Here is a 16,747-nt window from a genome sequence, read left to right on the forward strand (position 1 = left end):
AAACCAGGTCTAACCCCAGAACTAGATCTAAACCAGGACTACAGCAAGATTAAACCAGATCTAATCCAGGAACCAGGACTAAACCAGGACCTACACTAGGAACAAAGTCTAAATTTAAATCAGGACTAAACCAGGACTAAACCAGGTCTAACTCGTGAACCAGGACTACACCAAGACTAAACTATGCCTAATCCAGAAACCAGGACTATCCTTGGACCTAGATCTAAACCAGGACTACACAGAGACTAATCTAGGAACTAGATCTAAACCAGATCTAATCCAGAAACCGGGACTAACCCAGAAACTAGATCTAAACCAGGACTAAACTAGGAACCAGGACCACACTAGTAACAAACTAAACTAAGAACTAGATCTCAACCAGGTCTAACCCGGGACCCAGGACTAAACCAGGACTACACCAAGACTAAACTATGCCTAATCCAGGAACCAGGACTAAATTAGACCAGACTAACCCTGGACCTAGGTCTAAACCAGGACTACACAGAGACTAAACTAGGTCTAAACCAGGACTAACCCAGGATCAGTTCTTGTCTCAAAGTATTTTAAAGTTTTCCCCAAAATGACACAAATATATATATATATATTTTTTAAATAGTATTAAATAAGAGACGACCAAAAAACAAACACTTGTACCAAGATTTATATTTAAAGTTATAATATGTAACATTTAAATACACAGGTTTATGTAGTGCTTCCTGTCACAAACATAGTACTCTGTTTCTATGACAACGACAACAATAACGACACATATATATAAGGTTAAAAAGTGCATTCAGGGTTGTTGTTTTTTTTTTTTAATCAAACATGAACTACAAGCGCTTTAGTGGGTCTTCAGTTTGGAGTTTGGGGCCACGTGGTTCAGAATCATCACCGACGACGACACTTTCCAGCCGATGTCGTCAACGCTCACTGGGGGCGGCGCTAAACGGAGGCACTGCTCTGTCTGGAAACCTGCTACTCAATCTCAGACGTTGGCTCACTGAGATGGAAGTACAACAGGTGAGCTCCATCGTAAAACTTTCCTCATCAGTGTTTGGCTCGTGTCTCCGCTGCTGAACATTCTGACATAGACGTTAGGGCTGCATCATTTGCCCAACTTTTTGAAAACATTTTTGAAAATAAATATGTACCTAGTATCATTTTTTTGCTCTTGCTAAAGTAAACTTCCTCGAGAAATTTCATGAAATTCTCTTGATGTTTACTGGATCCACAAGCCTCTGAAGTCTGCGGAAGCTTTAAATCTGAGCTGTTTTTCTTTAATAACATGATTATTACGAGTGTAACGATATCCACATGTCTCGATACGATACGATACTGTCACGATATGAACCTCACGATACAGTATTTATTGCGATATCGTGGGAAAGCTCACGATATGATGAAGATGCTCATGATTAGTGATGTAACAATATCCAAATCTCTCATTTTCATGATAAACATCTCACAATACAAAATTTATTGTGACACTAAAACTAGTATCGAAACTAAAAAAAATACTAAAAAAAGTCCCGTTAACAGGACAGAAATGAGCCTTTTTCCTGAAGTTTTAGAATGATTTTGAGTAAGTTTAAGACCCGTGGACCACCGAAGGACACAGAAGTAAAATACAGGAAAGTATTGAATATCACATTCTATTGTCTAAAGAAAGAGTGTTTTTTTTTATTTTTTATTATTGTGGTATCAGAATCGGTATTGAGTATCGAGTCTATTCCGTAGTATCAAGATTGTGTCAACTTTACTGTTTGAGTAATGAGTAAACAGTTTCTTTCTCTCGCCCCACGTCTCCACCAGAGGGCGCTGTTCTGTCTTTTGTGGAGGTTACACATCTAAAACTGTGAATACTCTACTTTTTCCTCTTGACAAGACTTAATCCAAAGAACTAAGAGTTAAAAGTGTTAGAACTGTTATTTCTTCTTGGCGTTTGTGCTGAAATGGAGCAAAGGATCATGGTCTATGTAGTTCCCCCTGGTTTTTAACTCTTCATTTAAACAAAGAGACTTGTGATTCGATATATTGTGATGGTCCAGGATATTATTGTGAGAACTTTGACGATACGATATCATGATATTTCAGTTATTGTTACATCTCTAATCCTTATTCTTTCTATAAACTTGGTGACGTCCCTCACTTACTCCACTTTTTTATACAGTTTATGATCACGACAGAAAGAACAAACTTTATTCTCTCATTTCATCTTTGGTCTTTGTGGATTTTGGATGATTACGAAAAAACACTCAAAATCTTGGCAAAATTGACATCTTAGAAATCTTAAGAAAGTTATGAAGATAGAGATATAAAATGTTTATCTATACAGTATTCAACTTTCATGGACACATGGCAATAAATGGATTATTTTTAAAGTTATTTTAAAAACTGATTTTAAAAACTGAGCTTTATGGCGCTGTTAGGACGGAACACAAGAGGCTCAGTGGACCCAGTAGATTTTACTCAGAGCAAATATGCCACAGATTTTCTTTTAATTGGTTTTGTTACATTTTAAAACTGAGTCCAAGTAGAATTTCTGACATTGGGGCAAATGATGCACCATAGACGTACATGCAGAACTCCCCCAGTGCGACGTCCTGCTTCAGTCTGGTCTCTGTTCTGATCTCTGTTCATGTAAACTTGGTATATTTATATTTCACTAAGTCATTTTTACAATGGAGGTCTGTTACTCGTCTCCATGGAGACATTATGACTTTGTCTGGAATATTCCACAGTGTGGCATTAAACACCCTGCATGATTTAATTTGTTTTTCTTCTTCACGCTTCTGTTGGAGAAACATAAACGTGTGTATGTGCACATGATTATTGATGATTAAAAACAAATCGAGCAATCAGTGAGGAGGATTGCCACTCCACAGATCTGACCTGTAACTTTGTCGTACTGTGGAACTTTCCAGGCAAAACAATAAATCTCCATGGAAACAAGCAGCACCAGAAAAGTTACATAGAGCACCTTTATGTTTGTGACTAAACTGAGACCAGAACAGGACCAAAGCAGGTCTGGATCAGGACTAACCCCAGACCAAACCGGGTCTGGATCAGGACTAACCCCAGACCAAACCGGGTCTGTGTCAGGACTAACCCCAGACCAAACCGGGTCTGGATCAGGACTAACCCCAGACCAAACCGGGTCTGGATCAGGACTAACCCCAGACCAAACCGGGTCTGGATCAGGACTAACCCCAGACCAAACCGGGTCTGGATCAGGACTAACCCCAGACCAAACCGGGTCTGTGTCAGGACTAACCCCAGACCAAACCAGGTCTGGATCAGGACTAACCCCAGACCAAACCGGGTCTGGATCAGGACTAACCCCAGACCAAACCGGGTCTGTGTCAGGACTAACCCCAGACCAAACCGGGTCTGTGTCAGGACTAACCCCAGACCAAACCGGGTCTGTGTCAGGACTAACCCCAGACCAAACTAGGTCTGGATCAGGACTAACCCCAGACCAAACCGGGTCTGGATCAGGACTAACCCCAGACCAAACCGGGTCTGTGTCAGGACTAACCCCAGACCAAACCGGGTCTGTGTCAGGACTAACCCCAGACCAAACCGGGTCTGGGTGCATCTTGAAAGAGCTGGCCTAAGATCTGTGCTAATTCTGAACCACCTCTGACGTCCCGCTCCTCAGTCTGTGGTCCCAGGTTTAGTGTGGTCGTGGAAGGTCCTGGTCTAAGTCCTGGTCTAGTCCTGGTTCCAGTCCTGGTCTAGTCCACGGGCTGCAGGTCCAGGGTGATCTCTCTCATGGGGCTCTGGTCGGCCAGAGTCTGGAGGAAGTTTATGGATCGAACGATGGACTCGAAGTTTTCCACCTGCTGCTCGGCCCACGGCAGCGAGATCTGACAGGACACAGGAGGACTTTTACTACAAATACTGATACTGTAGTAGTAGTAGTAGTAGTAGTAGTAGTAGTAGTAGTACCTGTACTATGATGAGTTTCTTGGTCGTATCTTCGGTCTCGCTCAGTTCTTCTCCAAAACACAGAGTGAAGCTGCACTGAGGCCGATCTCCTCCGTTTGAACAGAAAAGCTCCAGCTCTGAACAAACAAATAAACAAACAAACAAATAAACAAACAAATAAACAAATACCCGTTTAGACACTTCAGATGCCCTCCCTGGTTTAGTCCTGATTTAATCTCGGTTTAGTCCTGGTTTAGTACTTCTTTACTTCTGGTCTTGTATCTGGTTTAGTCCTGGTTTAGTCCTAGTTTAGTCCCTGGTTTAGTCCCGGTTTAGTCCCTGGTTTTAGTCACAGTTTAGTCCCACTTTAGTTCCACTTTAGCCCCGATCTAGTCCCTGGTTTGGTCCTTGGTTTATTCCTGGTTTAGTTCTGTTTTAGTCCTAGTTCAGTCCTGGTTTGGTCCTGGTTCAGTCCTGCTGTAGTCCCGCTGTAGTCCTGGATTAGTTCCGTGCTTGGACTCACGTTGTTTGAACGTGTCTTTGCAGAAGAGCAGGACGGGTTCTGTGTTTCGTTCCATCTTGTGCAGCCCGGCGTCGGAGTGCGGTCCGGTCCAGAACACCCGGCCCTGGCAGAACCTCTTCCCGTACACTCCTCTCTTGGTGGACGTGAGCAGGATTCCCTTCTCCATGAACGGCAGGAGCGTGTGCAGCGCCGCCAGCTCCTCGCCCTGGCCCAGGCTCGGCCCCGGCTCGGGCAGCGGCACGCGGGGAAACTGCGCCCCCTGCGGGACGGCGGAGGGAGGGCAGAGCGTGGAGCGCAGGTACTGGATCCGAACGTCCGAACTACAGACCTGCTGCCGGGCGACTTCCTGCCCCAGATACTGCACCACCACACGGAAAGAGTCTGCGCCTGGACCAGAAGAGAGACCGGGTTTAGACTGGGTTTGGACCAGGTTTAGACCGGCTTTAGACCGGGTTTTATCCTAATTTTAGTCCTGAGTTAGACCTGAGTTAGACCTCAGTTAGACCGGCTTTAGACCAGCTTTAGACCAGCTTTAGACCAGGTTTTATCCTATTTTTAGTCCTGAGTTAGACCTGGTTTAGACCTGGTTTAAACCGGGTTTACACCGGGTTTAGACCAGATTTAGACCAGATTTAGACCAGGTTTAGACCGGGTTTAGACCAGGTTTTATCCTTGTTTAGATTTGGTTTACACTACTTTACACAACAGTCTGGCTGTAGGGTTTAAGTTTGGTTTAGCCCTGCTTTAGTCCTGGTCTAAACCAAGTTTAATCCTGAGTTAGAACTGGGTTAGATCTGTTGTAGACCTGGTTTAGACTGTGTTTTAGTCTTAGACTTGGTTTAGTCCTGGTTTTGTCTTAGTTTTCATCCTTGTTTATTGTTGCCTTGTTTAGAGGTAAGTCGGTAGAGGTAACCAGTAGTCCCAGTTTAGACCTAGTCCTGGTTTAGTTCTAGTTTAGTCCAGGTTTTAGGCTCCAGAGCTGGTGTTGTGTTCTGACCTGTTTGAGCCGATGGGACACTCTCCTCAATCCGGACGTCCAGAGTGATCTCGTCCACCTCTGAAGAAAAAAGGAAAACTTTCACTAAACATGTGTCAGGTGCCCTCCCCGTGCGTCAGGTGCCCTCCCCGTGCGTCAGGTGCCCTCCCCGTGCGTCAGGTGCCCTCCCCGTGCGTCAGGTGCCCTCCCCGTGCGTCAGGTGCCCTCCATGTGCGTCAGGTGCCCTCCATGTGCGTCAGGTGCCCTCCCCGTGCCTTGTTTTAGTCCTGCTTTAATCGCTTTAAAAGTGTGAGTGATTTTCTGGAAGTTCAAGTTTCTCTAAACATATATGTGATTTTATATTTTCCTGCTCATGTTTGTATGTTTGTATTTTCAGTTTGAGCGTTGTTGGTGTTGGTGTTGTTGTTGTTGTTGTCATTGTCATCAGTGTCATCGTCGGTGTTAATGTTGTTGGTGTTGCTGTCGGTGTCTTGTTGTCGGTGTCGTTGTTGTTGTCGGTGTTGTTGTTGGTGTCGTTGTTGTGTCGTTGTCGTTGTTGTTGTCGGTGTTGTTGTTGGTGTCGTTGTTGTTGTCGGTGTCATTGTTGCTGTCGGTGTCGTTGTTGCTGTTGTTGTCAGTGTTGTTGTCGGTGTCGTTGTTGTTGTCTTTGTCGTTGTTGTTGTCGTTGTCATTAGTGTCAGTCTTGTTGGTGTTGTTGTCGGTGTCTTGTTGTCGGTGTCGTTGTTGTTGTCTTTGTCGTTGTCGTTGTCATTAGTGTCAGTCTTGTTGGTGTTGTTGTTGTCGGTGTCTTGTTGTTGTCGGTGTCGTTGTTGTTGTCGGTTGTTGTTGTGGTGTCGTGTTGTTGTCGGTGTTGTTGTTGTGTTGTTGTTGCTGTTGTTGTCGGTGTCGTTGTTGTTGTCTTTGTCGTTGTTGTTGTCGTTGTCATTAGTGTCAGTCTTGTTGGTGTTGTTGTCGTTGTCGCTGTTATTGTCAGTGTTGTTGTCGGTGACATTGTCGTCGTTGTTGTTGGTGTTATTGTCCGTGTCGTTGGCGTTGTCATTGTTGTTGGTGCTGTTGTGGTTGTTTTTGTTATTGTCTGTGTCGTTGGTGTTATTGTCAGTGTTGTTGTTGTCGGTGTTGTTGTCGTCGGTTTCGTTGTTGTTGCCGGTGTTGTTGTTGTCGGTGACGTTGTTGTCGGTGTTGTTGGTGTTATTGTCCGTGTCGTTGGTGTTGTTGTCATTGTTGTTAGTGCTGTTGTGGTTGTTTTTGTTATTGTCTGTGTCGTTGTTGTTGTCATTGTTGTTGGTGTCATTGTCTGTGTCACTGTCGTCGTTGTTGTTGGTGTCATTGGTGTTGTTGTCATTGGTGTTGTTGTCATTGGTGTTGTTGTTGTTGGTGTCATTGGTGTTGTTGTCATTGGTGTTGTTGTCATTGTTGTTGGTGTCATTGGTGTTGTCATTTGTTGTTGTGTCATTGGTGTTGTTGTCATTGGTGTTGTTGGTGTCATTGGTGTTGTTGTCGTTGTTGTTGTTGTTGTTGTTATTGTATGGAGCGAACCTTCGGAGGGTCGGGGGATGTGGTTCGTCACCGTCTCTTCGCTCTGAACTGGAATCTCACTCGGTAAAAACACTTCGGTAAACTAGAGAAACACAAAAGAGATTTTAATATAACATCTTAGTCCAGATTTAGACCCAGTTAAGATCAGTGAAGGTTCTGGTCCAGTCCTGGTCCAGTCTTGGTCCAGTCTTGGTCCAGTCTTGGTCCGGTCGTGGCTCAGTCCTGGTCTAGTCCTGGGGTCACCAACCTTTTTGAAACTGAGAGCTACTTCATGGACACTGAGTCAAACGAAGGGCTACAGTTTGATTCGCTCTTCTCAAATAACAAAAGTGCTCTGTTTGTCTTTAGTTTTACATTATTAACACTGATTAAACGATAATTATCTATGTGAAGACACTGATCCCGTTCATGATTTCTCACAATAATGATCAACAATGACAGTGAGGGGGAAACAGATCAATATTCAGCACTTTGACTTTATTCAGCTCAGTAATTGTTACATTTTTAAGTACAGTGTTAATTATCATCATTGCTTCTCTGAGTTTGTTTACAGGCATCAGTGTCCCTGAGTATAAATGCACTGTCTCTGTTTCTTGACATAATCTTCCAAATCTGCAAGTGCAAAAATTATATATTTAATAAACCAGAAAAAAAACAAACAGCGTCGGAAGCTCAGAAGGTTCTAACCAGCGTAAGGAGTGAGTTTATTATGTGTTTAAAGCAGCTTTGACACATTTGTTTACGTTTTACACTAACAAAACTTCAAACCACATGAATCATTTGCATAAATGATAAGATCTGAGAAAAACAGCTGCTCATCTAAATCTCTTATTTAAACTTCATGTATAACAAATATATTTTTAAGATATTGTCATTTCTAAATCTATAAAAACACAAGGGTGATTAAAAAAAGAACAGACGCGACCTGGTTCCCACGGGCCCCGTGTTGGTGACCTCTGGGCTAGTCCACGTAGTTCTGTTTTAGTACTGAGCTAGTCCTGTTCTAATCCTGGTCCAGTCCTGTTCCTACAGAAACCGAGAGGGGTCACAACAAACGCAAACGCCGCAACAAATACAAATACGACAACAAACAACAAAAAGCCACAACAAACCAAAAAAAGCCAAAAACAGAAATGATCGTGGGATTCTATTTTAATACAAACGCCGCAACAAATGCAAAAGCCACAACACATCAAAAAGCCACAACACATCAAAAAGCCAACGGGACTCTATTTTCTGACGGACCGATCAAGCGGCAAGTGAAGAAGAAGAACTACAACGTGAAAAGTAAAGGAATGGAGAAGTTGGAAACGTAAGTAAAAGTAATTTATTGTTTTATTATTATTCGCTTTTTTTGTTTTGTTGTGACTTTTTGTTGTGTTGTCGCATTTGTATTTGTTGCGGCGTTTGCGTTTGTTTTGACCCCTCTCGGCTTCCGTATATTCCAGTCCTAGGTCAGTCCAGGTTTTGTACTGGTATAGTCCTGGTTTAGTCCTGTTATGTCTTTGTTTAATCCTGGTCCAGTCCCGCTTTAGTCCTGGTCCTTGTTCTGGTTGGGTTTTGGCTCAGTCCTGGCTCAGTCCTGGTCTGGTCCTGGTCCAGACCTGGAGGCTGGTCTCTGGACTGTGCTCTTCCGTTTTGATGTGTTTAAGTTCAGGTCCACTTTGGTTTGAGCTCCTTCGTTTCTGTTTTCGTCCGCTCCTCTCGTGAATCTTCTTTTCAGGAGACGACAAACCTGAGAATTAAACAAAAACATTAATTATTATTTGTTTTCATAGCCGACAGTTCAGATTTATCGTCCCGTGGGCATGTTTCTGTATTTTGATGTTTTTTATTCTCCGTCCGAGTGACATTTGCTGCGTCTCAGTCCAGAATGTGCTTCTCTCTTTTACAGCGTCACAAACGGACGATCTGATTTGTTCCTGTTCTGTTTTGTTCTTTGTTTTGTTGCTTGCGTTCTGTCCTACAAGTATGTTCCTTTTTCCGTTTTCTGAACATCCTCCCTGTTTCCTCGATGTTCGTTTTATTGCAGGACACGCAGGTTGTTTCGTTTATTATGTTACATTTATGCTCCGGTTCTGTTTTATCTTTTGGATGGACGAGTAATTGCCTGAGTTTTCTGTTCGGTTTCACTGGTGTGTTGTGTTTTCTCTTTGCCCTCTGCGCTTCTTCGAGGGGCTTTTTTACTCTCACACACTCGGGATTGTGTCCTGAGGAAGTGTGTCTGCAGGTGGCGCTGTCGGGAGGAAGACAGCGCCAAAACCTGTTTAAATCAGCCGATCGGACACGTCACGGAGCAGAACAAACTGTCAGGATGAAAACAAACTCTGGGTCTGTGTTCTGGACCCAGGACCCCTAATTTCTTTTTATGTCCCTATTCATTTCTGCAGTGGGAGCCCTTGCAGCTGATTGGTGCTCTGCTCTGGATTCTGGTCCCTGATTGGTGGCCTGCCCTGGATTCTGGTCCCTGATTGGTGGCCTGCTCTGGATTCTGGTCCCTGATTGGTGGCCTGCTCTGGATTCTGGTCCCTGATTGGTGGCCTGCTCTGGATTCTGGTCCCTGATTGGTGGGGCATGTCTACACCAGGCCAATACGCTCTATTCACATTACATCACAAACCAGGATGACCGGGCGTTAACATCCCTGAAGTTGAAACGGAAGAGAAATCATACCATAAAATGAAGTGAAATTCCAAAAATGTAATTCATTAAAGTGTCGGTGTTTTCATAAGATGAGGGAATAGTCACAGAGTCCGACACGTGAAAAAGAATAATGCGCTTCAAGCTCGGACGTGACGTCAAATCCCGGGTCCAAGGGGGAGTCGGAAGAAAATCGAACGCAGTATAAGTCTGACAAAATGTAGGAAAAATTTGAAAATGTTCCAGTTTTCTTCATCTCCATGTGATTGTAGCGTTCGGTTATGTTCAGCTCATCAACAATTACAACCAGGTTTCTTAGTTTAGGTTATTTTGTGTTTATATTTTAGCCCACTTTTGATATTTTGCCTTTTACATCCCTGTTCATTCAATTAGTACTTAATTTACACCATTTTCCACTTTGCTTTTTATTACTTCCCTGGCTGTAGTGAGCTGAAAAAAGAACCTTAAAACATAAATTATCGGAAAACCAAATAAACCTCATTGGACTAGACCTGGAGTTGTGGTTTTTTGTTCTCCAGGTCTGTTTTTTGAGGAGGGGAAAACATTAGAGCACGACTTAAACCTCACGAGAGTCAGCACGGTGTGATACAGGAACTTAAAAAGTATTATTAAGTACATGTGACTCTATGAACTGGGCTGTGGTTTGTGTTTTTCACTTCTCTTTTCTCATTTGTCACAGCATAAAGTAAATTTAACACGAACATTTTATTCTCACAAACCCACACCCAAAATAAACCAGCGACGTTTCCGTAGCCGTATTTGATTTTGCATGAATACGACACAAACAAAAGAACAAAAGGGCGTTATAGACCTGAAGTCTGAAGGGTGCTGATTCTGAATATTTTGTTTACCAAGCTGGATTTTGACTTCTAACCCTCCTAATTTGAATATTAATATGAATATTAATATGGGACTTGTTTTTTCTATTTTGTAAAAATGTATTTCTAAAGTAATCAATAAAACAAAATAGCACTGGTCTCAAAATTCACATTTGAGTGTTAAAATAGTCCAGGAGTCCTTAATATGATGCTTTCTTAACATATTGCACGGAATTAAGGTAAGAAAACAAGTTTGAGCAGGAGTCATAATGTGATGCTTTTACATTCTCTTTAGAAACATTAAAGGGACAGTCAGGAATTTTGGATAAAGGGTTTCATTTCCTAGTGGTCCAGAGTGTTGGAGATGTGTGGAGACACTTTTTGAAATATTCCATCCAGTCCTTGTATTTGCAGAGGTCACTGGTGTTAGACTAGTGCATGTCAATGGTCATAGTTTATCCTGCCACTAAAAACTGTCTTACCCACTCCACAAAACACCCCAAACAAATCTATTATTACACCAGACTGTCCAAGTGAATGTCTGTGTCCATAGAATAATGTTTGAAGTAAAACTAACCTTGTATTTGAAGGATTTATGTGTGAGCAGCAGTGAGTTTTACTTTGACAGAGACCTCGGCAGTGGCAGACTCACATCACCTGCACGTGTCTTAGCGGCTCTGTAACAGTTGCCGAAGCGACACATAGAGCACATGAAACACGACTTTAAAATCTCCAGGTGCTCAATGCTGCGTTCATGTTTGGACAACTTCCATAAACACAGAGACGCTCGCTGTGGTTGACGTCGTCGTGTCTCCAGTGTCACATGTGGGACACTTTTGGGCCGTTTAATGTTCACACTGGAGTCACATACAAGTCACATTTAATTGGAAATGTGAACGACCTCGAAAAAACATCGAATTTCACAAAAATCCAAATTGAGCGTTAAGCCCTGCAGTCTGAACGTAGCCTTAGCGGCTCTGTAATAGTTTGTTTACCTGCAGTTGCCATAGCGACACACAGAGCACATGAAGAAGCCTGTTCCATATTTGTCCACGTTCACATCATCACAATGAACTAGAGCAGAGTAAAACTCCACTGCTGCTGAGAAAATAGTCCCTCAACGGGCGACAATTCATGCGATACGAGGTTAGTTTTACTTCTAAAATTATTCTATGGACACAGACATTCACATGGACAGTCTGGTGTAATAATAGATTTGTTTGGGGTGTTTTGTGGAGTGGGTAAGACAGTTTTTAGTGGCAGGATAAACTATGACCATTGACATTCACTAGTCTAACACCAGTGACCTCTGCAAATACAAGGACTGGATGGAATATTTCAAAAAGTGTCTCCACACGTCTCCAACACTCTGGATCACGAGGAAATTAGGTTCTATGTCCAAAATTCCGAACTGTCCCTTTAAGGCTTTCGTGTCCCGGCTGTGTCAGTATATCTGAGCGAAGCTGTCGAGCCAAATGCACCATCTTCCGTGTCAGGCCTGTAGACGGGTATCAAATACTCATCATCCTCAGCATCCCTTCCTTCAGTCAATAATTCAGACACTGAAATATGCGCAAACTCAGTTGGCAGAAGCACTGTTAACCGCTCTGTAATCTCTTCATTTCGTAGTTTTTAGAAGTTACTGACATGAGGCTCAGTGTATTCCTTGAACATCAATATACGACTGAGAATACGACTGTGGGATTTCAACACCTTCTTCAGCAGCAAGTGAGCAGTAGTGAGTACCGTATTTTTCGTGACTATAAGTGTCACTTTTTTCATGGTTTGGGTGTTTCCATCAGTGTGACTTCTATATTAAAATGTTTTTGTTGAAGTGTGGAGAGGTTCTAGTCTTGTGTGTGAGGATCTGCTGCTCCTGTTCCTCCTGCACCACTGTCACTTGGCTCTACTGCACATGTCTCCTGCAGAAAGAGCCTCTGTCCTGTCTGTATCATGTCAGTCGATCGCACCGTTACTTCTGCACCACTGAACAATTTAACATTTAAACAAACTTATAAAGACAAAGACTGAGAAGACTGAACACAAATGCCCCCAAAAACAAAATCAGATTTTGCAGATTACAAACTGCAAGTCGTGAAATCGAGCAGCAGAAAGAAAGTTTGGAGTGAGAGAGAAACTTGTGACACCGGGAGGATGCACCACGAAACTTTCCTGAAGTCACTGGATGGATGGACAAAGTCTGGACTTCAGTGACACCGAAATCATCCTGTCGGGATTCAGAAAGGCCCGAATAATTCTAACTGGAACTGATGCGGTGCTCCATTTACCTCCGGAGGTCGAGGCCGAGTTGTTCAGAAGTGACACCGAGGATGAAGAATCGAATGGATTTAGTGATTTGGAGTGAGATGGAGAGTTCGGTAAAACTTGTTCTGTTCTGTTGTTTATGTTATAGTTTATCTGAAGAACTGTGAAATATGTGACGTTAACAGTCTGTTGTTCTCTCTTCTATTGTTTTTACTATAACTTGACTTTCAAAAGGAAATGTCTGCTCCGTGTCTCTCATTTTATAAAATACATTTCCTCCAAAAAGTGCCAATTATATAAGTTTTTTCTTCTTCATTACACATTTTTTGGCTGGTGCGACATACTCCAAAAAACACAGTAAATATCTCTTTCTGTTAGACTTCCTTAAGGCATTAATCTACCACATTACTATTCTTCCTTCCTCATCGTTTGCTTCTCCTCTTGATTGTGATGCTCGTCTTAGAAAAGTCTTGTAAAAGCTGGTATGGTTCTTGCCCTCAGCAGCTCTCAACACCTCACGTACAGAAAGACGATAATCACACTTTGCTCCCTCAGTTATTTGTTGACTGATTTCAAAAGTCTTGACAGAGAATGGTGTTTCTTTTTTGGATTGTTTACTTTGTTGGCAAAATAGACAGAGCTTCCAGTCAGTTGATGTTGTCTGAGGTAAGGTTATGTTTGAATGTGATGGTTTATTTAATCGTTTTATTTTACCTGTATCTGTAAACATTGAACCCTGTTGATAGCAAACAGTGATAAATGACTTCCAAAAATAAAACCGAGGGCCACACTCACTCTGCTCGGTGACGGGCACCAGTCTGTAGACCTTGTACGGTTCGGATATGTCCAGCTGAGCGCGATCATTCACCTCGCAGAACTCTGGGCTTTTGTTTAAGGCGCAGCGCAGACGGGTTTTCCACGACGCCGGATTATTCAGCTCCTCGTCCGTCAGTTTGCCTTTAAACTCCGCCCACGCCTGCAAAAAACAATCATGGTTATACACCGAAACTCCGCCCACAAATACAAAAAACAATCACGGTTATACGCTGAAACTCTGCACACAAATGCAAAAAACAACCACCGAAACTCCGCCCACACCTGCAAAAAACAATCATCATTATACGCTGAAACTCCATCCACAAATATAAAAAACAACCATCGAAACTCCGCCCACAAATGCATAAAACAACCGACATTATACACTGAAACTCCGCCCACAAATACAAAAAACAATCACCATTATACGCCGAAATTCCATCCACAAATGTAAAAAACAACCATCGAAACTCCGCCCACAAATGCAAAAACACAACCATCATTATACACCGAAACTCCGCCCACAAATGTATAAAAAACATCATTATACACCGAAACTCCGCCCACAAACGCAAAAAAACAACTGTCATTATGCACCGAAACTCCGCCCACAAACGCAAAAAAACAACCATCATTATACACCGAAACTCCGCCCACAAATGCAAAAAAACAACCATCATTATACACAGAAACTCCGCCCACAAATGTAAAAAACAACCACTGTTATACGCCGAAACTCCGCCCACAAATGTATGAAAACAACCGTCATTATACACCGAAACTCCGCCCACAAATGTATAAAAACAACCGTCATTATACACCGAAACTCCGCCCACAAATGTATAAAAACAACCGTCATTATACACCGAAACTCCGCCCACAAATGTATAAAAACAACCGTCATTATACACCGAAACTCCGCCCACAAATGTATAAAAACAACCGTCAATATACACCGAAACTCCGCCCACAAATGTATAAAACAACCACCGTTATACGCCGAAACTCCGCCCACAAATGTATAAAAACAACCGTCATTATACACCGAAACTCCACCCACAAATGTAAAAAAACAACCATCGAAACTCCGCCCACAAATGCATAAAACAACTGTCATTATACAAAGAAACTCTCTAAAAAATCTGAAAAGATGTGGGCCTTTATGGAGCTTTGAGAACCTGAACCATAATCTGAGAGACTAAGGTAATGAAGGACTAAGGTAATCAGAGAGACGGAGAAACAAGGACAACAGACAAAAAGGAGGATATGCTGCTGACTTTTACACCTGATTTTACACCTGGTTTTAGATCTGTTTTTAGACCTGGTTTAGATCTGGTTTACTTTTTGTTTCGTTCAAACATAGACCTCTTTTTTCTTTAGACCTGGTTTAGACATTTTGTTTTAGATCTAGTTTTTAAACCTGGTTTAGACCTGGTTTTTAAACCTGGTTTAGACCCAGTTTAGATCTGGTTTAGATCTGTTTTTTAAACCTGGTTTAGTCCTGGTTTAGACCTGGTTTATATCTGTTTTTTAAACCTGGTTTAGATTTGGTTTAAATCTGGTATAGATCTGGTTTTTAAACCTGGTTTAGGCCTGGTTTAGATCTGGTTTAGACTTGGTGTAAACCTGGTTTAGACCTGGTTTTAGTCCTGGTTTAGACCTGGTTTAGTCCTGGTTTTAGACCTGGTTTAGATCTGTTTTTTAAACCTGGTTTAGACATTTTTCAGACCTGACATTGATATGGTTGTTAGATCTGGTTTTTAGACCTGGTTTAGACCTTTATTTTAGACCTAGTTTAGACCTGGTTTAGATCTTTTTTTCAGACCTGGTTTCAGTCCTGGTTTATCTTTGGTTTTGTTTCTATAATCGTGGTGATTATTTATGAATGAGGAACTGACAGGATTTGACTGGAGTTCACTTCGGGGTCAGTTTCGTTCCCGTTTCGTTCCCGATTGAATCGTTTCCCTCGACCTCTGACCTTAAAGATGGCGGCGTCCTCGTCTTTCCGGAAGTCCTGTTTTCCGGCGTGTTTCCAGGGAATTCTGAACATGGTCTTCTCCTCGTCGTCCCAAACCACGCCCGGATATTTCCCGCTGTTCACCTGGAAAAACAAAACCAAGTCCCAGGTTTAAGTTTGAGCGGAAAGACGTTTGGTTCAGAATCACCACGGTAACAAGCCCCGCCCACCCAGACAACTAAAGATGCAAAGTGTCACTTTTCTTAAACATATCCACCTTGTGTTTACTCAATAACATCGACTTAACCAGGACCCTGAACTAAACCAGGACTAAATCAGGACTAAAACAGGTCTAAACCAGGACTACACCAAGACTAAACTAGGACTAAACCAGGACTACACCAGGACTAAACCAGGACTAAACCAAGACTAAACTAGGACTAAACCAGAACTAAACCAGGACTAAACCAGAACTAATCCAGGACTAAAACAGGTCTAAACCAGGACTAAACCAAGACTAAACTACGACTAAACCAGAACTAAACTAGGACTAAACTGGGACTAAACCAGGACAAACTAGGACTAAACCAGGACTGAACTAGGACTAAACCAGAACTAAACTAGGATTAAACCAGAACTAAACCAGGACTAAACTAGGACTAAAATCAAGACTAAACCGGAACTAAACTAGAACTAAACCAGGACTAAAACAAGGACTAAACCAGAACTAAACCAGGACTAAACCAGAACTAAACCAGGACTAAACCAGAACTAAACCAGGATTAAACCAGGACTAAACCAGGACTAAACCAGGCCTAAACTAGGACTACACCAGAACTAAACAGGACTAAACCAAGATTAAACCAGGTCTAAACCAGGACTGAACCAGAACTAAACCAGGATTAAAACAGGACTAAACCAGGACTAAACTAGAACTAAACCAGAACTGAACCAGGTCTAAACTAGATCTAAACCAGGACTAAACTAGAACTAAACCAGACCTGAACCAGAACTGAACCAGGACTAAATCAGGACTAAACCAGGACTAAACCAGGTCTAAACTAGATCTAAACCAGGACTAAACCAAGACTGAACCAGAACTAAACCAGGACCAAACACTAAAGACTATTTACGGTGAAATCTCGCGAGAACTCACCTGCTCCACCATCCATGCGCGCAGTTTCCGAGTGGACCGCATCTTTCCCACGACCATGACTCCGCTCCGGCTCCAAAACCAAAACAAC

The 16,747-nt window shown here is 42.4% G+C and overlaps 1 protein-coding gene across 1 annotated transcript in view; it reads right to left on the bottom strand.

Moving 5' to 3' along the window:
- Nucleotides 1-643: 643 nt before the first annotated feature.
- Nucleotides 644-16,747, bottom strand: part of irf9 (interferon regulatory factor 9) — a 17,777-nt gene continuing 1,673 nt past the window's right edge. Inside the window, exons 2-10 of the mRNA XM_020927595.2 lie at nt 16,660-16,747; nt 15,525-15,647; nt 13,526-13,706; nt 8,591-8,721; nt 6,987-7,068; nt 5,451-5,510; nt 4,454-4,840; nt 3,952-4,067; nt 644-3,869 (exon numbers count right to left, since the gene is read on the bottom strand). The exon at nt 16,660-16,747 is cut by the window's right edge and continues 26 nt beyond it. Of these exons, the coding sequence (XP_020783254.1) occupies nt 3,738-3,869; nt 3,952-4,067; nt 4,454-4,840; nt 5,451-5,510; nt 6,987-7,068; nt 8,591-8,721; nt 13,526-13,706; nt 15,525-15,647; nt 16,660-16,716 (1,269 nt within the window). The 5' untranslated portion in view covers nt 16,717-16,747 and the 3' untranslated portion in view covers nt 644-3,737. The remainder of the gene's footprint in view (nt 3,870-3,951; nt 4,068-4,453; nt 4,841-5,450; nt 5,511-6,986; nt 7,069-8,590; nt 8,722-13,525; nt 13,707-15,524; nt 15,648-16,659) is intronic.

Source organism: Boleophthalmus pectinirostris, unplaced genomic scaffold, assembly GCF_026225935.1.
Source record: "Boleophthalmus pectinirostris isolate CB_2022bp ecotype Guang Dong unplaced genomic scaffold, ASM2622593v1 HiC_scaffold_15, whole genome shotgun sequence".
Lineage (NCBI taxonomy): Eukaryota > Metazoa > Chordata > Actinopteri > Gobiiformes > Gobiidae > Boleophthalmus > Boleophthalmus pectinirostris.